This window comes from Arachis duranensis, chromosome 3 (genome assembly GCF_000817695.3).
Source record: "Arachis duranensis cultivar V14167 chromosome 3, aradu.V14167.gnm2.J7QH, whole genome shotgun sequence".
NCBI classification, from domain to species: domain Eukaryota; kingdom Viridiplantae; phylum Streptophyta; class Magnoliopsida; order Fabales; family Fabaceae; genus Arachis; species Arachis duranensis.
Genome location: NC_029774.3, coordinates 125,006,329 through 125,027,813, shown reverse-complemented (window position 1 = coordinate 125,027,813; position 21,485 = coordinate 125,006,329). Strand labels below are relative to the sequence as shown.

Genomic DNA, 21,485 nt, shown 5'->3' with positions numbered 1-21,485 from the left:
CCATTTTTAAAATCTCTTCTTTTTCTTACTTTCTTTTTGTCTTTATATATATATATATATATATAAGGAAAGAAAAGAGAAGATACTTTAGCTTAATTTCACGTTAAAAAAAATGGTGATTGAAGAACCATTCAAGCTCATTAACTTTTTTTACCTTTTCAAAACCCTCAACTCACAAGGATACCCAGAAGGTGTGAATGGCAGCTAAAGGACATAAAGCACCCACATTATTGACATTCACATCTTGTGTATACTAATATCATAGCTATGCATACTAGGAGTTTAGAACCATCAGTGCAAAGTTATCAGTAACATAAATTTGTAGCTAAAATACGTGACAGAAATCATGGGTTGGTGAAATACAACACATTTCTCTTCCAAAGTATAAGTAGCCTTTTAAGGGTGTGCCATTATTCGTTGAAAATTTCCAACTCTCTAGTTTTTAACCGTCCAATTGCAATTGGAAACTAATTGACGATTTCAGATTCCAACTCTTTGATTTCCCTTTGTTCTACAGATTATGGTAACTGCGTATGATATGAAGGCAAAAAGGGACCAAGTATGAAGGCTACTCTTCCACATAATATTCTAATACATAGCAGTCGAACATACAGAAAATCCAGAGATAAATAGATAAGATAGCAAAACAAAAAGCAAGACTTGGAAGCCAATCACATTATATTCTTCTTCCGCTTTGATGCCATCTTCTGTTCAGTAGTTCAGCTTGCGAAAAACCACCGAGTCAGGTGTAAGAACTAAGAAGCAACATTGGACCATTGACTTCCAAAATCTCTATTCCTAAGTAGACTGCATTCCTGGATTTGTTTTATTCTCTGACCATTATGACACAGCAGAAGTTGCTAAGTTGTACCAGTATCGAGTCTCTCACTCCACAACGTTCACCAGTTCATATTCGATGAGGGACAAGTTATTGTCTTCCTTGACAGTGAAGCTAGCCGGTTCTGTGACTTCGACACGGCCCCACTTGTCAACAGCAAGTCTCATTGATCCTTTGAACATGTCAATTTTGGCATTGCGCAGGATCACAGTAGATCCCTCCTTCATCTCATCCACTGAACAAATCTTCATTCTAGTTGTGGACAACAGGTCAAAATGAGGCAACCAAGCTTATGTAAATAGATATTCTTTCAAACATATTTTCTTCAACAGCTACAGCTGAAACTATACTACTGAAATTTTATACTAAAAACATTGGTTTCATCTAAACTTCTATGGTGTATACAACATTTCAGGCATCAATATCTAATATCTAAACACAACACTGAACATTATTCATACGTTGCTCTAGTTATGCAATACTTACTTATCTTTAGCATGGAAGTTACAATCCACATCCATTTAAAAATTACTATGATATAAACTAACAGATTCAATTAACCCTCTGTTTCTATTATCATTAACATGAAAAAATAAGTTATAGTCAGCATAAATTCAGCATCCTTCAGAACAAATGTGCATTGCTTCAATCTAATAGTCCAGATAAAACACAAGCAAAACATGGTATAAACTAACAAGGACAATATTCGATCTCAAGGCCTAAAGATGAGACAGAGAGGAAGAAGGAATATGTTATCTCATTCATACCCTGTTTCTATAATGTCATTATCCAATATCCATATATTTCACTAATGGAATCCCTATGTCCACAAAACAAAGGCAAAAAACAAAATAGGTAGATCATTGAATTCTCACAACACATGAAATGATTTAGTGATTTACAGATAACAGCATTTGGCATTATTTCAATTCATTGGAAAAACTGAAATAGAAATGCTTAATATTCTTAGAAACTAAAATGCATTGATGAAGAAAATGCAGCTGATAAACTTTAATGCTTAGAGGCATAGTCACAATCAATTTCTTAGCCAAAGTCCATAGATGTTTACAATTGTGGCCAGATGGAAATACTACCTAATATCAAAAGGGAGTAGAAGTACTGCAGTAGTAGAGATGTAACATGCATAATAGGAACCATAAGGATCAGGTCCTACGTAAAGTGCATAATATTCAAGCATAGATATCCTTAGGTGAAATGCCCTTAAAATCAAAACTAGCATTAATATAGCGCAGGTATGCGCAGAAAAATCACATAGAACCCTATAAGACACAGTCAGAACACATATCAAACAGAGCAATAGCCACCTTGATGAAGCACCACTTGAGCAGAGTATACACCCAAACAAATAAGATGCAGGGCAGCACCTTGATGAAAACAACGTAGCACCACCTAGTTAGTAGATAAAGCAACTCATATGACTAGAGGGGAAAAACTACAAGGTCTGGAGTCATTTGATCTTTGAAGGTGCGCTAGAGAAGTCTTAGAAATAAAGTATGGTTTGACTGTCACCAAAAAGATGGCTTGACCACCATATTGGAATCCTTCCATCCCAAAAGTTGTACAGGTAAACTCAAAAATCCAATCACAAACCCACATAACCATGTTCTGAGTTGGATAGTAGATCCTAGCAAATATTGTAGGATTGTTAATGTATTCAGAACATATCTTCTTCTGGCGATTCTTTGCAATTTATGATTAGTGCTTTGAGAATATTATGTTCCCATCCAAGGAGGTGGACTCAAAATCCCAACAAGTCTCCTTATCACACCAACCTATTACTACGTTTTCCTTATCTATCCATCCATCCATCCATCAATTCTGTACAAATCCATAATCTCATAATTAGAGTACTTTGATCTATCTCCGGGAGAAGCATAAAATTCATTGTCTGTTGTCCATGATTTGTTTTATGTCAAAATTTGGATGTGAGTGAACCAAATTAGAGAATACTTTGGTCTTTCAGACTTCTTTATTTTCTTCTAAAGCTAAATGTCGAAATCTTGTATTAGAGAACTTATCAGACGAGTTCAGATATTATCAAATTAATAGAAGACATGTCACTAGGAGAATACTTTATTCAAAAGTCATACAAATAAGAATGAAGTTAGCAAATTCTGTTTCATATGTCAGCTTAACATAGTTAAAATTGTGAACCTACCACTAGAAACAAATGAGTATCCCTTCACAATTAAATGAATCCACCAAAAACAACCAACTATATCAAAAGATATATAAAATATAGTGACAAAATCCAACAAGACGCAATGACACATCAAAAACCTTCTAAAGTAGTAACTCTGCAGAATCAAAGAAAATCATCTATACCTTGATCATTTCTGGCTGTAAAAATGATCATTCCGGTCTCATCCCCCACCAAACACTCAGCAATTCGCATTTGCCGAGGTTGAGGTCCATCAGGACGACCCTTCTGCATCACCAACTTGGTACTAACCACCTTCACAGTCAAAGTATGCCCACTGGTCCCGGGGCGAAGCTGATCAACCTTGGTAAACACAGGCTTCCTCAATCCTGGTTTTGATTCTGCCATATCTGCATTCCAACAAAGCCAAAGGTCAAATCAAGCTCGATGATAAAGCCCATCTCATTCTCATCTAATAAGATATTAAAAACCAAAAGCCCAAAACAAAAAGTGGTAAATTAAACGATTCAGCTCACCCAACAATAATTTCCTTGAAAATTAACATCAATCACGGATAAAAACAGGTCATAAAAACTAATAATTGATCACTTTTTGATTTTCTATATCTAAATTACGAGCCAAGGAAAAACCCTTTGGCCAATGCAAAATTAATACAATTAAGCAAAGCATAAATTAACATCAATCAATTGCAAAGACACACACACATATATAGAAATCGAGCTACCATGGGCTTAAAGGGATGAAAAGTTTGAAGCTTTATAAGCTATCCTTAGTGTTGAAATCGGAGAAACAAAAGAAAGAAACAAACATGAAATAATAGAATTTGGAATCTATGTATGTTAGCGAAAAAGTAACAGAATTTATGGAATCTGACCTGAAAGTAGGAAGTGGAATAGAGAAGAAGGCGTGTATTAGATGCGAGGGAAGTGAGAAAAGAGAGATCTGAAACCAACACGAAACGCAGCTCAGCCGTCGAGGTCGGTTTATAAGGTAGAAGATATGTGCAACTGTTCCTGCTCACTTGTTTCGGGTCAATATTGACCCGATCTGGCCCCACATGAAAAATTTTCTCGGGTCAACCCAATATTTTTATGCAAGTTTCAAATTGGGCTAGCCCAAAATAAGTTTTACCAAAATTAGCCCAATCCTGACCAAAAAGAGAAATATTTAGACAGCGTAATGGATTCTTTAGCTAGCAATTTTTCTAGAGACTTCTCCTTCTCTGGACTCATGAAGACTTGGACTGATAATTTCTGAACTTCACAAGAGTCATAATCATTACACACCATGCTCCACGACGTCGTTTTGCGGCACTAAATCTACACCTCAATTCCAATTGTTGTACCGTACCATAAGTCCATAATCATATCTCAATGTAACAAGACATAATTTAGAATCATATACACTGTACACACGAATTTATTATAATAAATAAATAAATTTAATTCAGACATTGGCACTCACCTGACTAGAATATTTTCTGTTACAAAAACATGTAACATTCACATGGTTAGTTATAAAGTTAGTTGAGAGCAGAGATAAGTGATAAGCCGTTAGAAAACAATGTCCGTCTCAGCTGCACTCTCCTCCACACCTTCCCACCTCACCTCTCTCCCTTCCAGTTCTCCATTTTCTCTCAGATTTTCCCTTCCTTTCCGGGAAAATAACAGGGACCGGTTATTCTTCAGTCCTCAGAGTCGGAGACACTCAGGAGTTGTGGTGGTGAGGTCTCAGGCTACAACCACACCTGCTTCTTCTGAGGCAGTTAAAGCCACAGCTGTGCCGTCTGAGATGAAGGCATGGGTGTACGGTGAGTATGGCGGAGTTGACGTGTTGAAGTTTGATTCCAGTGTTGGTGTCCCTGATGTGAAGGAGGATCAGGTTCTTGTTAAGGTTGTTGCTGCTGCTCTTAACCCTGTTGATGCCAAGAGAAGGCAGGGAAAGTTCAAGGCCACTGATTCTCCTCTTCCGGTTATTCTCTCATCTTCCCTCACTTATCTTTTACTTATTTTCTGCTCTTTTTTTTTTCTATATACTTAGTGTATTACATATTAGTATCTAGGTATATCTCGTATTATTTAGTTTGATATTGGGCTTATTTTATCATGATTAGATTTTATTCTTAATTCATAAATAGGCATTCCTTGTACACAGCTTATTCTTGAATTATCATAATGAATTCTGGCAATTGTAATGTAGAGGTATGGAACAGCATGATTTTAATTTTTAAATGCTTAATTAAATAGCATGTTTTGTTGTATTAGAATCTCATTAGTTAATTAAAGGGTACGGTAGCTTCATTAATTGAGGTGAGGACTGAGGAATATAAAAGTTGCTATATCCAAAGATGATTTCAATTACCATAGATTGATTTTATTGGTAATGGAATGATTTTATATTTGATTTTTGTTTCATGTTAGAATGGTTCTATCATCATATTTATCTTTGCTTGTCAGATCAACAATCTGGCCATATTTTATCTTTGCTCAGCCATAGATCTTAATGACATTTTACATATTTTGCTTTCAAGTAATTAGATGAAATTTGGGTCTTTTGTGAATAGACTGTTCCGGGGTACGATGTTGCCGGAGTGGTGGTGAAGGTTGGTAGCAAAGTAAAGGATTTCAAGGTGGGTGATGAAGTATATGGTGATGTTAATGAGAAAGCACTTGAAGGGCCTAAGCAGTTTGGGTCTTTAGCTGAGTACACTGCTGTTGAGGAGAGATTGTTAGCACCAAAACCAAAGAACTTGAACTTTGCTGAGGCTGCTTCTCTTCCTCTTGCAATTGAGACTGCTTATGAGGGTTTGGAGAGGCTTGGATTCTCCCCTGGTAAATCCATTCTTGTTCTAAATGGTTCTGGTGGTGTTGGAACCCTAGTCATTCAGGTAAGCAGTTGCTCAGTATGATGTTGCATCAAGATTATGTTTGCATTATTTCTCAAGAGTATAAAAATGTTTGAGAGTCTATTTGCAGTAGTGATTGTTGGCAAGGAGTGAGATGCTGATGCTGCAATTTTTTAATTCTGTGGTTTTTAGAATATCATCACTGCTAGTTTCATTGTCTCTAAATTGCTCAACTAACTAGCTTGGGAGAAAATATGTTCATGGATTCAGATTTCTAGCATGAGAGAAAGTCATTAGAACTCTATATTAATGCTATAAGAAGGTTTACACACTAACATGTTGCACTTCATGTGTACCTTCAATGATTAACAATAGCTAGCTAAGAAAGTTTTTGGGGCTTCAAGAGTTGCTGCCACTTCAAGCACCAGAAATTTGGAGCTGTTGAAAAGCTTGGGAGCTGATTTGGCTATTGACTACACAAAGGAGAACTTTGAAGACTTGCCAGAAAAATTTGATGTCGTTTATGATGCCATTGGTAAGAAGAAAAAACTGTGTTCTCCTCGTATCATTCATGTTCTTCCAATCTCTGCATGCCTAAATTTTTCCATGATGTATGCACGTAATCATTACTGTGTCAATTAGTAGAAGATTATGAACTGCATTTTCAATTTTCATGGTTAAATTTGAGGCTAAAACCTGTTTAATCAAACATAAGAAACCCTTTAGCAGTATATGTACATAAGAAAGGAATCTCATAAGCTTATATTTTAGAGTTTTTCATATTGATCTCCACATGACATTCTTGAATTTGTAAAATGATGCATTAACTTCCTCTGATATTTAAATTATATGACATATGATAGCCTTATATTTTTATAGAATGTGACACATACCTCAAAAAGCGCCGTGTATAATATCCCATATTTTAACATAATTCCAGAAGAATTGATCTTACACGATTAATGATATGCAGGGCAATGTGAGAGGGCAGTGAAGGCAGTGAAAGAAGGTGGGAGTGTGGTGGCACTAACAGGAGCAGTTACACCACCTGGGTTCAGATTTGTGGTTACTTCCAATGGAGCTGTTCTCAGGAAACTGAACCCTTACTTGGAAAGTGGACAAGTAAAGCCAGTTGTGGATCCCAAAGGTCCCTTCTCCTTTGCTCAGCTTGCTGAAGCCTTCACTTACCTTGAAACAAACCGTGCTACTGGAAAGGTTGTCATAAGTCCCATCCCATAAAGAGAGAGAAAGGGGTAGGAAATTTTGCTGTCTATCTATTTCCTAGAGATGTTCACTCTCGGTGTGAGTAAATCAGAGTTTTGATTTATACATAAAAAGCTTCACTGCTAAATGTTCCTTCAAACTATCCATGACTATTTTCCCAAGAAAAATGTCTCTTTTAAACTTAAGGGAACATGGACATGTCCAAATGAAACAAATTAATGAGAAACATTGTCTTAACTCACACCTTTTTAACTACTATTCTTTATATGTTCACCGCTTAATTTTAAAGTTTGCATCCTATTTAATAATAGTTGAGGTGTGAATCAATATAGTGTGTCACATTTCATATGGATACATACTATATTTCATTGACAAGTTGTTCATATACTACGATTGAGGTCTCATGTCTCAAAGAAAACAAAGAACAATCAATGTCAATTTCACATAATAGAAAGTTTGGGTTTGTTTGAACACTAATTCCATTCTATTATCATCATTAGATTAAAAACACACATTTTTTGTCATCCAATTTAAAGAGTGTCTGAATAAATAAAACCCAAGCTTTTTAAAGTAAATACTTTATATTGAATGCAAAAAAGCATTACTTTGATTTAGGTGGATATATCAGTATCCTTATATTCAAAAGTTTGCTGGAACATAAAAGTACATAACAAAAATTAGGAGATTATCTAGGTCACAAGGAGCATTATTTTTGCCGAGTGTTTGCGTCTCTTTTTTCTGGGAATTACAAAGACAGAAGACTTGTAGAAAGAAGTAATATACATGAGATTTTGATTGAGAACTCTCCTTGAAGGTGATGTAGTAATATTATATCTCTCTCTTAAATCAGGGACACAGGGGGAGTGACTTTGAAGTCCAAATCCCACAACTCAAAGCTGCCTTTAACAAAATCATAATGTGCACCCTTCAATGCAAGCTTTTTACTCACTACTGCTTCTCTCACAAATGGATAAGTTAATAGGTTCCCAAGTGATACATTCACAGCTTCCTGCATTAGAAAAACATATATATAAGTAGTTCAAGACACTGATCTCCTTGTAATATGTGATATGAAGACCAAAAGTTAAGAAACACTGAATTCAATGTCAGGAAAGTTAATAAAGAGCAGTGCTTTTTAACTTGCCTTTTCACAATTGGCACATTGATCTGAAAAGCTTGAGTCACCAGCTCCTCCTTTAACCTTAGATCTTGCTGGGTTACAAATTTGGACCCATTGCTCTATGAAGTCACTGTGAATGATCAAATAAAAATATAAAATTATTTTACCTTAGTTTATTTAAGTTAAAAAATAAAAATGAAAGTGAGAGTTCATGGAGTAGCACTACAAAGTTTATTTTAAGTAAAATTAAAAAAAATACTAATTCTTAAACTCTCTTTGTGATTGTGCATGGCATGTGAGTGAAAAGGAGATGTGTGTAAATTACCACAAGACCTAAAAAGCTACTAAAGAAGATTAAGATTTTCAATCGTGTGTGTTTGCTTCTTTTCCTTTCTATTTGTACTTACTTTAGGTATTTTATCTCTTTTTGACAAATTTATTAAATCATGTTTCTACTTTTGAATCTAACCCATAATTTACGATAGGAAATAGATTAATCCGTTAATTAAAATATTATACCTTGCAGTGGTCCCATCATCGGGGATAGACATGAGTCCCTTTATACCTCCACAGCAGCTATGTCCAATTACCACAATATTCTCCACCTGTATGACATTTCGCTTTAGAATAATTTTTCTTATAGAAATATTTTTTATACCCACCTTTTTTTATATACATTTTATTTGTTAATTTTTTTTTATTTTTATACCTAAAAAAGTATCAGAGTAATATTAGGGATTAATATTTTTTTACTAACGTCAACTAAATTTTTAAAATTATTTTATTTATCCTAAATTTTTAATTTTTAATCTTAAATCTTTTAACACTAACTTCTAAATTATAAATCATAAATCCTTACTTTTTTAAAAGACAAGAACTTCAAAAAAAAACTGACTAATATTAACTAACTAAAATTTAGTTCTCTATCAATGATATACACATTATAAGTCACAACTACATATCTAATTGTACGAGTGTTTTATTTTATTTTATTTTTATCGGAAAATGCTTTAATTTCTTTATTTGTTGTTCATGTTTTATGTCGAAATAAGTTTTTTTTTTAAGACATTCTTTTCATCCACGCTGGCAGCCACCATTGATCTTTGCAGTTTCCACCATCTCCGTCTAATTTGTATACTAATACATCTTCTTTTCTTTTGATTCATGATTTATGATTATGAATGGAAGGTAGGTAGTGGAGGTGGGTAGGTATTGGGTCATAAATCATAATTGAACAACAACAATTTTGAATTTACAACCTAATACAGAAAAAGTAGATACTTGAAACTAAAATATATAGTTGACCTACATTTTTTGTTTGAGTAGTATTCAGCTACCTTATATAATTATATTCCCTTCTTAATATTGTATTCATTTATCCATAAAATGTTTATGAAATATTATTCTCCTAACTTAAAGGAGCCTTAACATAAAAGAATAGAGGTGAGATGCGTGTGGATCCCAACTAATAATGAGGGAAATTCTCCACCACAAAACTTTATTACTTGTTTCTTTTCTTTTCACATGCATGACCCACCCTTATCATGTTCTTGCAAGAAGATAGGAGCATCAATGGAATTGTTATGACATTCGTACCTTTAAATGTAAGACCGCATATTCAATGGCTGCCCCTGTTCCTGCGTACTTCGTCTGCCATTCAAAAAAAAAAAAGTCAAATTTTGGTATTGAATTTTGAAGCACCAAATATTAGATAAATTTTTATGCACTAATATTATAGAATAACAACCTTATATTATATATTGTATTTGTATGATTTATGAAATTACTTAAACCTTTTCATATGGTGGAACCATGTTGGCAATGTTTCGGACCACAAAAGCTTCACCAGGTTGGAAATCCAGAACATGAGATGGGCAAACTCTTGAATCTGAGCAAGCAAAAACCATAAACTGCAAACAATGCAACATGTGAATCAAAATCATGAACAACTCCAATGAAATATCTTTAATATTACTTTTGATTTTTACAATAATTAAACTGATTTGAGATTGAAGCTTACATTAGATATAATATTTGAAATAATACAATAAAGAGATATCGTATCATTTTAAAAAATATTACTACAAATATTACTATTTCAATATCTACTAAATTCGCCAATGAATTATAGCTCAAATAGCATAATCTCCTCATATTCACTTAAAAAGTCGCGAGTTCGAATCTTTCTATTTTGGTAAAAAAAAACATCCACTAAACTCATTAAATGAATATGGTAATCTTATTATGGTAATATTATTAAATTAAAATGAAATAAAGAATTAGAATAATGAATTTTACATTAAATTTCAATCAATTTTTATAATATACGTTCTCATAAATATTTATATGATATTTTTTGGGACTCAAAATAAAATTAAACTAAAATCATTCGAGCCCGAAGATATTAGTATCTAACAAAACTTTCCATTAATTAAGATATTCAATAGGGTGATAAAACGTTAATGCTTATTAGTGGTGAGCAATAAATAATTACAAAACCTATATATTAAATTACTTCGAATTAATTTAATATAAATATCCCTAGTCTTAACTACATACATTGAACAGCAAAATGATTCGATAGATGCCGTTACTGAAAAAGACCATATTATAGAATAAAACGATTAGCAGGACCACTTATATGCTATCTGTAGTATGAACATATTGTGCACTTGGTGATAATAGTAGTTAATGCATGTGATCATAGAATAAGGCAAACTAAATTAAAAAAATGTCACTATTAAACTTGAAATATATAGGCGTCGACTTCATTTCATTAATACTATTACTACTACTTTTGTTTTTAGTTTCCCTTTTTGTTCGGAAATTAAAGAAAGTCAACATGACCCGATGGAGAGGCTAAAGGGCAAAATTGAGGAGGAGCAAATCACTTACCTTTGGGCTCTGTCCTTTAGCGAGTTCGCCAAACAAATCCGGATTCTTTCTGATAATAAAAAGGGAATTAGACAGCTACTTAGTTAACATGGATAATCTGATTTTCACCATTAACATTGCAAAGTAAAAGTCATTATTACACTTGAATACTATTGTACCATTACTTCCTTTAGCCCTCGGAGAAAAGGGCAACTTACTTCCTAAATATTTAAAAAAAAAAATCCATTTCAAATGGATCATCATCCCAATAGATCACTAAATAAAATATAAGTTAGTATGATATTTTAAAAGTAACAGAAAAACGAATAAATAAAAATGTTTAACTATTGAATTACAATAATATATAATAAAGATAATCTATATATATATCAAAGGACAATTTATTGAATTAAATAAATTGGTCCTCAAAATTACCGTATTATACATTTTGAAAAGTGGATACCGCAATGCATTTTTTTCATAAACTATGTAAACTGCGACAGGAATATCGCAGTTTACAAATGCATGTAATCTATTGCAGAGTGTCGCAGATTATGTTCGAAGAAATTTATCATATAATCTGCAATAGGGGTGTCGCAGTTTGCGTGTGTTTTGAAAATCAATAAACAAACAATTAAAAAGTTTGTTTATTTATATATTTTAAAGATATATATTATATTAATTTTTAAGTATATTAAAAATATAGCAAACAATTTTAGATACACATAACTTTTATTATTTAGATCCAACTATTTAAAAAAAATGATTCCACTTATAACATTTATATAAGCAAGACAAACCTATGTCACAGTGAAAAACACAGGAGACAAAGCAAGTAACCTTTTTATGTCCGAAAAAATTATGAGATAGAAAGGCACTTTAAAGAATGCCCCATTTATTTTGGGTGAGATCCTAAATCTATTGCCATGTTACTACCACTACTACTCTATGATCCTATGTGTTCCCATTGCCATCTCCTCTCCAATGAATTCATTGTAATGTTAAGATAGTCAACTTATAATGTCGCTTATCACAAGTGCCAATAATGCGTGTCTGACGTTATTTTGAGGCTATAACCTTATTGGTCCCACTCTCATCAATAGTAGTAAATTCACAATTTTTACATAAGAGGCCACGCTCATGATCCTCATAAATAAAACTCTTGAATTCATGTTACCACTACAAGAACACCTTTACTTTAGGGGCAGTTCCGTTATTTCACCAGCCACAAAGCAGTCAAGTACTACTAATGCCACAAAAAACAATCACATATTCCATCAACACAACCCACAAGGTTCGGTTCCTCTGCTGTCAGGTGCAGATGCGATGCCACTATTCAAGAATAGTCTCTTTAGCCGATCAACAAATTTTAGTTAAATATGTAATTAATATTATTTTTAAAAAATTAAATAAAATATTTTAAAAATAAAAAATATTATTTATATATTAAAATTAACTACTAAAATTTATGTATAATTTAATTAATGTGTTGATACCAAATTAATATACTGAGTTGGTCATATTCGACACGTCTAGGACAAAATTAGCTAAATTTGCTTAATTAGGAGTTGTGATTAAGTTTTTAATGACGGCAATAAAAAATTTGTAATTACTAGTGGTGCAACAAAACAGTGATTAAGTAATAAGTAGTAAGTAGCTAGGTAGATGAATAAGAGAAAGAGAGAGGAAGGGAAGTAGTACTCGAATTTCTCCTTCTTGAAGTGGTCAAAGCCGGTTCGGATCCTGTCATCCGGGTTGAATGGAGTGGAACCGGCGGCCTCCAGGTCCGCCGTGAGCTGCTTGATCTTTGCGGCGGCCAGGCTGCCGAGTTCGGCTTTGTCCCTTCAATAATAATAATAAAAAAAATGAGAGAGATAATAGAATGCGTCAAAGGCGGTGCGGGTCCCACTGTGTGCCGAACAACACACATGAAAGATGAAACCACCGCGCCAAATTCATTAATTAATTAACTGAAAAAGAAGACAAAGCGATCGGAACGCGGTTTCGTCTGTTAAACCAAGGAAAACGCCGATGATGACGATCATAATTTTTCATAAAAATAAATCAGAAAGAGAGATAGAGAGATGAAGATCGAGTACTTGAGGAGGTCGGAGAGGGCTGCAATGGCGTCATCGTATGAGTCTCCAGCTGCCATGTCTTCCTTCTGTATGTTATTGTTCCAATCGCACAATTCAGTTTTATTACAATCATCCAAATATATGATACATATGATAACAAAATAACTATCTATCTATTAATTAATATATATGGTATATACATGTGAATCTGGGAGAAAGGATGAAGCTAATTAAGAGAGATATCAGAGATGGCATGCAGACCTTAATTTGTGAGTGAGAGAGAAGAGATTATGACGAAAATGGTGAGATTTCTGAAGAAAATTGATGTATGTGTTGCGGTTTTTATATGTGAAGAGATGAGATCAGATGTTGAGTTTGGAACACCGTTGGGAATTAAAAAATGAGAAAGTAGGACCAATCTAGCAGTACTTTTGTTAAAATTTAATCAATATTTAATTAATAAAAAATTTATATTATTAAATATAATTTTATACAATTACAATATTAAAAATATTAATAATAATTAATTAATAATTATAAATTATAAAATTTATTGGTTCCATAACATTTTAATAAAACATTACAAGTGAACCACATACATCATCTATTCTCTGCCTTAAGCCCCACCTCTCATATCTCATTTCATTTCAAACAAAAAATATTAATTAAATAACCCACACTTTTTGTGGTTAATTTTTTTTGTATATTAAAAAAGTCTTGGCATAATACTTAATCATTAAATTTTATTAAAATATATAATATAAAGAGGCGTATTATCAATTTAAAAGGGATATATTGTATTGTTTTTACTATTTTAAAAAACACCATAAAATTCAATAATTAAGTATTACACTAAAATTATACTAATACGTAAAAAAATAAACCACTTTTGTTTCTAGATAATTTTTTACATAATTAGTCGTATGTATAAAACTTAATACATAATAATTAAATTTTAATATTAATATTAACTAATGATGCACACTCCCTCAGCACCATGCATGCTGACCCACTTATATGGGTTATGTGAGTCACTAGTATATTGATTGATATATAGAAAAAGGGAAGAAAATAATGGATACATAGTTATAAGCTTTGTAAGGTGGTGTATATTTTGTGATTTTGCACATTTTAGTTATGAATATAAAATTGATAGTCCTATAGCTACGCCGTGTGGCCTATGCTGGATACAGAGTTTGAAGTTTTCAACACACATCTCATCTCATAAATCCGGCTCATCCTTAAACGCTCCTTGCTAAGTATGGAGTGCTGCACATTTTGTGAATTTGTTAAATCTAAACTCTTCATTTATTATATTTTATTTGAATGGTCTAAATTTAAAAAGGTAACCTGTTAATCAGGTTAATTACTTTTTTTACAAATTTTAAATTTTTTTGGCAAGTCTCAGATATTGAGATGAAGTTCAAAATAAAAAATTAGTATATAAATATTAAAAACAATATGTCTGTACAAAAAAAAAGTTATTGAACTTTAGAATTAAAATAAATAATACATAAAAAATAAGTTAAAAATTCATGTACTAAATCCAAAAAAAAGATATATTAGAATCTTAAAAAAAATAATATTAAATATATTATGTATATAATATTAAAATTTAAATAAATTTTGTTTTGTGTGAAATAAAATATAATATTAAATATAAACACAATGATAAAAAAAATTGTGTTATATATATATATAATATTAAAATTTAAATAAATTTTGTTTTGTGTGAAATAAAATTATAATATTGAATATAAACAAAATGATAAAAAATTGTGTTATATATATATTTTATGTATACTAGCGGCTCAACAGGCACTAACGTGCCTGTTCAGCCGCTTTTTTATCGTTTTTAAGAAATTAATTTATTTTTTGTTAATATATATATTGTATGTAAAATAAATAATTAATGTTTAAAAAAGTTAATAAAAGAAAGAAGTATTTTTTTTACCAATTCTTAAGTGAATATAAAGAAATTATGTCATTTGAACTATAATTCGTTGGCAAAGAAAGAAATACTCTTAATTATATATTAAATAGAATAATTATTTATTAGGCTCATTTTTATACAAATAAAAATTTTTCTTAGTTTTATATTTATAATATTTTATACTAATTAGCTTCAGAATTTAATTATTTTTTGAATAAATTAATAAAAAAATAATACAAATAATTGTTTAAATATAATTGTATTTTAATTGTTTAAATATAATTGTATTTTAATTTTTCATTCTATTACGTATACGTTGAGGTTAATTTAAAATAAAAGATAATGGACTTGTTGTAACTGCCATGCATATTGTGCTTTGACTGTGTCGTCATCTGAGAATCATGCGCCTTCATGAAAACCGGGGTTCTCCTACAGAATCCGTTTTGCGTTTGGAGTTAGCTAACCAGCAGTGACGACAGACATGCGTCTTCCTTTTCTATGGCAGCGATTTTTCGGACTTTGATGGTCATTTATGGTAGAAGTGGAATAGGGTGGGTTCAAGAGCGTCAAAATCTATAGCTAGCTAAAACGATAGTGAAAGCACTTGCCATCAAACAAAACAGTGAAAATATTTGAAGACAGCACATCGACAATAACAGAGTAACAGAGGAATTAGTCTTTTTGTTAGTGCTGGTTTGTTTGTTCAGCCCATGAAAAAAAATAATAACAATAATAAATAAATTAAATTTACCTGATAACTTTTGATAGTAGGTTAACTTTTAAGGAGTGCTGCACTCCCTACTTTATCTAGAGTGCACTAGCTTTCGCCCATAAATCCGTATATTTGTTGAGATTTGTCTCCCACTTAATCTTTCATTCTAAGCGAATCAAATTTTAGATTTCAGTTTTTCACCGTAATATCCTCTTATTAACGCGTCAACTTAATCATTGTTTTTAGTAAGTTGAATAAACAAATGTATTAGGTGAAAATTCAGGTGCATATAAAATTGATAGAAGATAATCGTTAGATAATAATTTAATCAATTTATTAAATTATTTAACAATTCTTAATTATCAAACTTTACATAAAGTTAACTGCACTTGCGTTTTTATCAATGCATTAATACTAATTTTTTTTATATAATATGGCATCAGAAAATATTTTATGATGGTTATATATAACTGCCAAAATATAGGTAAAAGTTACGTAGAAAATTCAAAAAACCAAATTGAGTTATGTGAAACTAAAAACTAAGATATTTGTATCCGTGTTATCAAAGTAAGCCATATATAATTTTGCTTTAATCAATTCATTATGTGAAACGTCATTTATTTGATCCACGTATTTATTAAAATGAAATATTTTAAAATGATGAAAAAGTAAAAAACAAACAAGTAAAATGCTTTTTTTTTTGTTAGATGTATACATGATAGCTCGCAAGAAGATGTTAAGTACGTTAATAACCTGGAAAAAAAATACTCAGGAAGCTAATTAAGGAATTAGATCAATCCCGTTATTATGATAAATGTGAATTGATGATTCCCGTGACAAATGGGTTGCTACCTATTAATTAGGTGTAGAAATGATTTAGATTGGAACTGATATATGGTTATCTTAATTAGTGTTTGAAATAGCAAAAATATTTGGTACGTAGTAGACAATAGAAAATTATTTTATTTTATATTTTTAATTATAATCTATTTTATTTTGTATTTTTTATTATCATTAACATAATTAAATAATATTAAATATAATAAATACATAATTATAAATATTAAATTAAATAAAATAATTTTAGAATTATTTTCTCCTTAGCATATATAACTTATCTAATAACATATTAGTTGTAGAAAGATCGTTAATTACATCAAAGATTGTTTCTTAGTTGCATTAATTTAATAATATAATAAATAATAATAAAATAATAATTTATTTGTGCATAACAGACTTTAGATGAAGAGGTATCGAGATACAAGTTCACAAAGGAGATCTGAAAATGCCTATTTTTACCTCGAGTGTAGTTATTTACTTAGTTTGTATTGGTAGGCCGGGTCAATACAAAGAACTTGCTAAGTAGGTTAGAAATCCTATAACAGAATGATGGTTTGTATTGGTATGCCAAGTGTGGTGTGCTTGGATCTCAACGTTTAGACAGATGTGGGTTGTTCCTGGTACCTTGAAAGAGCATTTTGAGAGTTGAAGATCCACGCCGATGAGAAAAGAGAGGCGTAAGTATTGGCTACTTAGATTTTTCTCAACCGAATAGATTATTTGGCTATGCCAAAATGATGCTATTTTTCACAATAAGATAATAGGAATTGGCGACTGTGTGGAGCAATCATTTTCTTGTGTTACAGAGTGGTGTTTTAAATAACTCATGTTGTTGACATAAGAGTTGTTATGACTTTATTATTATTATCTTAGTGTTACTTTACTCCACTTGAGTGTTGAGCTCTTATTTTAAAATAATAATAATAATAATAATAATAATAATTAGATACTAAAAATGAGTTAGGTAGCTTTGTGAATAATACGTTTTTTTAGTCTAATCTTAAATTCCAAAAAAAAAATATTAATTTTTTTTATTTTGTTTGTTACCTTTTTTTTTCTGAAACTCATATCCCAAGTCCCCTATTGAGATGGAGGATTTTTGGGAGTGAGGGTGCCCCTACCCATCCGTTATACAAATTCCGTTTAGGTTACGGAATAAGTTACGAAACGTCATTTTGACTTGCTTTTCTACCCATGTATGTGGATCATTTATTTATATCAAAAGTAGGGTTGAGAAATCAGAAACTTGATTAAAGCAATTATAGATAACCTTTCCATGTGAATATTAATAAAATGAATCCTACTATATATTGAATAATACAAAATAATTTAAATTGCATGCACACAGCTGGGTTTGCATACATGCCATTTTATGTCAAAGTAAATGTTGGGGGTGACTAACATAAATAATTACATACTTAGTTTAATTGAACTTTATTATATCAATAGTGGGTTTAATATATATATATATATATATAGAGGCAGACTAGTTGAAACCCACCCTAGTTAGTTGTATTGTACTAAGCACAAGAAGGATCATTGTTTCAATCAATTAGTATATATTATGCAGAAGCTATGATAGTATGATTTTGGAAGCTGAAAAATATATAGAACGTGTTCAAGATTTCAAGAGTAATAATTAAGTAGCATACCGAGGAAATCTTGCCGGTACAACAAAGCATCATGCACTTTTTAAATGACCTCGCCATCTTCTATCGCTTTGCACCAATGATCCTCTGATCTCTATAGATGACTATCACCCTATCTGTTAATTAAGCACACACAAACACTAGTCATCAACAACTACTCACATGCATGCACCTCGTTTATTATTCTTTATTATAATTAGGTTTAATTACTATATTAATTTTTATAATTTTATCAAATTTTTTAATTAAATTTTTATATATATTTTTTAATTAGGTCTTTATATTATTTTTAATTTTATAATTAAATCATTTTTTTTTGTCAAAAATATTAAAATTAATAAAATATTATTTCCAAAAACATGTAATAAAAAATTTAATTAAGTTTTAATTATGAATACCTTCTATTTGCGAAAAAATATTCAATTATTAACTCTAATATTTTTTACATTATAAAAATAAAAATAATATAAAATTCAATTGAAAAAAAATATAAAGACCTAATTATAAATTTAATAAAATTACAAGAATCAACAGAATAATTAAATTTTATAATTACTACTCTAATTAAGCCTAGCTATATATCTAGTCTCACACTATTGATGAAATGTTTTAGATAATGTAAAAAAATGAGACAAGAGTGTATAATAATAAGTGATAGAGGTGATGAGAGGTAAAACACTTTTCCTTTTTAATTCATATTATAGATACTAATTTACTTCATATGGGATGCCAAAAGGAGAAGAATTGCACAAATAATGAATAAATAAGTAGCAAATAATTGAAAGCCATTTCTTATGGATATAATAATAAAATTAAATCACACCATTAATTGGAGTGGTTACCAAAAATTAAACCTTTCTGCGAGAAATTTGACTTCTTTTTTCCACGTTGCCGTGTGAGTGAGGTAGATGGCAAAAAGGGTATAGGTTATTTGACTAAGAGAAGTGAGGAGGGTAGCTCAAAAAGCCATAGCCCTTAGGCACCGAAAATGGAGGGAGAATGATGAAGAATTTGAAGGGCCACATGAAAGGAAGCATCCACTATAAGATAAAGAAAGCGAAATGTCAACTAATTCTAACTCTATGTTTTGTAATATGGACAATGCTTCCTTATCTCTCATTTCTCAAACCCAATCAAATGTAGTGGACACAGTTAATTTAAGGTTCTTAATGTTAAGCCACAAATTGAGGCACATTGATTAATATTATGGATATTGGAGCATATATGTTCCATACTTCCATTTGTTTTCTAAAAAGATAATTCATTTCATGATGATAGAGATCTTATTTGTGACTTCTCCGTTTCAAAATTTTATTAGGCAAGTTAGGTTTCTTTTTTATTTTATTTTATTTTTTTAAAGAAAGAACTGAAAATAAATAAATTATAAATGAAGTTTTTATTACTATTGTTAATTTTTTTTACCAAAAAATTCTAAAAATATAAAGGCAAAATATGAAAATAAAAATCAAATAAAACTATAATGAATAATGAGAGTGGTTGTTTCTTTTTTCTTTGAAATACGACCGAGAAAATTACTATCACAATTTTATCTAGATTCATCCTAAGTTGAATTATTAATATGAATATTAACAAATTTTACATGAGTATCTTTCCCTTTTAATTTGAGTACTCATTGTTGGAAATTAAAAAAATGTTTTGTAGTATGTTTTTGGATCTCACTCTACTTACTTCTTTTAATCTTTTCATTCTTTCAAGTGGCCGATTGTTGAATCCTGTTTAATTTGTTTTCAACTTGCTTGATGTGGGTTTATTCTTAGAGTACTAAAACTGATCAATCATTGTCAAAACAACTTTTAACTTATTCTATTAATTTTTCACTTTTTTGTGATTCTGTCCCTTTTTTCAATTTCTAAATTTGTATACAGTTTGTTGATTATTATATGTTAAACTATTGATGTCATATACTTTCATTTATTTTTTAATTGCATACAATGTGAATGTAAATTTGCATAAAAATGTTGTAGTAGTTAATGTGACATGCAAGAAAGAAATCAATGACATAATATATAAGTGTAGCATCATCTATGGTCTTAATAATGATGATCATTTTTAGGTGTATACATGTACAATTTTTAATTACTACCAGTTCCCAACAACAGTTGTCATAAATTGCAGATTTGCAGTGCTAATAAAATACAAAGTCATAGATAATATTTTAACCAATTCTGATATATATTATACACTTTGTTCTGCAATGATGCCATGCAACAGCTTCACTGAGGAGGAAATCAGCTTGGTTTCCGGAATAATTTATCTTTTTTTTTTACTATTTATAGCTAATTTACAAGTTCAAACTTTTGTTTTTGTGGATTCCAAATTAGGTCTTTTTAATTCAGAATATAGACACCATAGTCAGATTCAGAGTCATGCTTTCTTGGGCTTGCAAAAGAGCGAAACACAGAACATGCTTATTGGGCTGGATTTTAAACCTTGAAGCCTATCAAGTTCTTTATAAATATAGGGCCGGCCCATAAAATAACATTTTTTTAAATATTGTACACAGTTCAGTTCACGGTGTGGGACTTGGCCACTTGGGCCTGGTACCTGGTAGGGTGTTGATTTGGAAGGAATGATAAAGGTTATGGTACAAGATCAAGACATGTGTGACGTGTCTGTCTTGAGCAGAATTAGTCAATCAGGTTTCATTTTAATTGGGTATTAAGTTTGTATAGTTAGTTAAAATAGGTTTAACCAATAGTGAGTTACTCGTTTCCGTTTTATAGTATCCAACAGGTATGGTTACTCAAAATGCTTTTCGTACACCAAAATTAGTTAACAATGCATTTGTGTATAAATATTCACGTGATTTAATTTATTTTTAATATATATTTATATTCTAATATGTATGTTATATTGATAACTGATTTTAGTGTACATGTAACATGATCGATGTTTAATTAATTATCCTTATTCTACTTATCTTATTCTACATTGTACTATAATATTTATTGTATTTTCTACCCTTGACCTTTATTATTAAATGAAATCAAGAATTTTTAAAAAAAAAATTGACAAAAAGAAGCAAATAGTATATAAAAAAGGGATGATCTCAACTGAAATTTGAAATAATATATAAATGAGTCAATGATAGTTCATACCAACTCTACAGCTATAAGCCTATAACTTACATAAATTTATGTTTTTTTTTTTTTGGTTTGTATAGCATTTT

General features: G+C 30.8%; 3 protein-coding genes across 5 annotated transcripts; 1 reads left to right on the top strand and 2 right to left on the bottom strand.

The window, feature by feature from the left end:
* Positions 1-552: 552 nt before the first annotated feature.
* On the bottom strand, positions 553-4,016 carry LOC107481321 (uncharacterized protein At4g28440). The gene is made up of 3 exons (XM_016101598.3): positions 3,895-4,016; positions 3,185-3,409; positions 553-1,073 (listed from the first exon to the last, which is right to left on the bottom strand). Exons 2-3 carry the CDS (start codon positions 3,405-3,407, stop codon positions 886-888), a joined length of 411 nt encoding a protein of 136 aa, XP_015957084.1. The 5' UTR covers positions 3,408-3,409; positions 3,895-4,016; the 3' UTR covers positions 553-885.
* Positions 4,017-4,469: 453 nt separating this feature from the next.
* On the top strand, positions 4,470-7,330 carry LOC107481322 (2-methylene-furan-3-one reductase). The gene is made up of 4 exons (XM_016101599.3): positions 4,470-4,991; positions 5,584-5,907; positions 6,241-6,400; positions 6,839-7,330. Exons 1-4 carry the CDS (start codon positions 4,584-4,586, stop codon positions 7,102-7,104), a joined length of 1,158 nt encoding a protein of 385 aa, XP_015957085.1. The 5' UTR covers positions 4,470-4,583; the 3' UTR covers positions 7,105-7,330.
* Positions 7,331-7,651: 321 nt separating this feature from the next.
* LOC107481323 (carbonic anhydrase 2) lies at positions 7,652-19,336 on the bottom strand. Of its 3 annotated transcripts, none has more exons than XM_052259270.1 (10): positions 19,150-19,336; positions 18,299-18,411; positions 13,183-13,247; positions 12,785-12,925; positions 11,105-11,153; positions 10,003-10,119; positions 9,806-9,859; positions 8,729-8,814; positions 8,230-8,339; positions 7,652-8,094 (listed from the first exon to the last, which is right to left on the bottom strand). In XM_052259270.1, exons 2-10 carry the CDS (start codon positions 18,353-18,355, stop codon positions 7,931-7,933), a joined length of 843 nt encoding a protein of 280 aa, XP_052115230.1. In that variant the 5' UTR covers positions 18,356-18,411; positions 19,150-19,336; the 3' UTR covers positions 7,652-7,930. The 3 variants fall into 3 exon arrangements, with proteins under 3 accessions (XP_052115230.1, XP_052115229.1, XP_052115231.1); XM_052259269.1 differs by having other exon boundaries at positions 19,138-19,335; XM_052259271.1 differs by lacking the exons at positions 18,299-18,411; positions 19,150-19,336 and adding an exon at positions 13,423-13,526.
* Between the last annotated feature and the right edge of the window lie 2,149 nt (positions 19,337-21,485).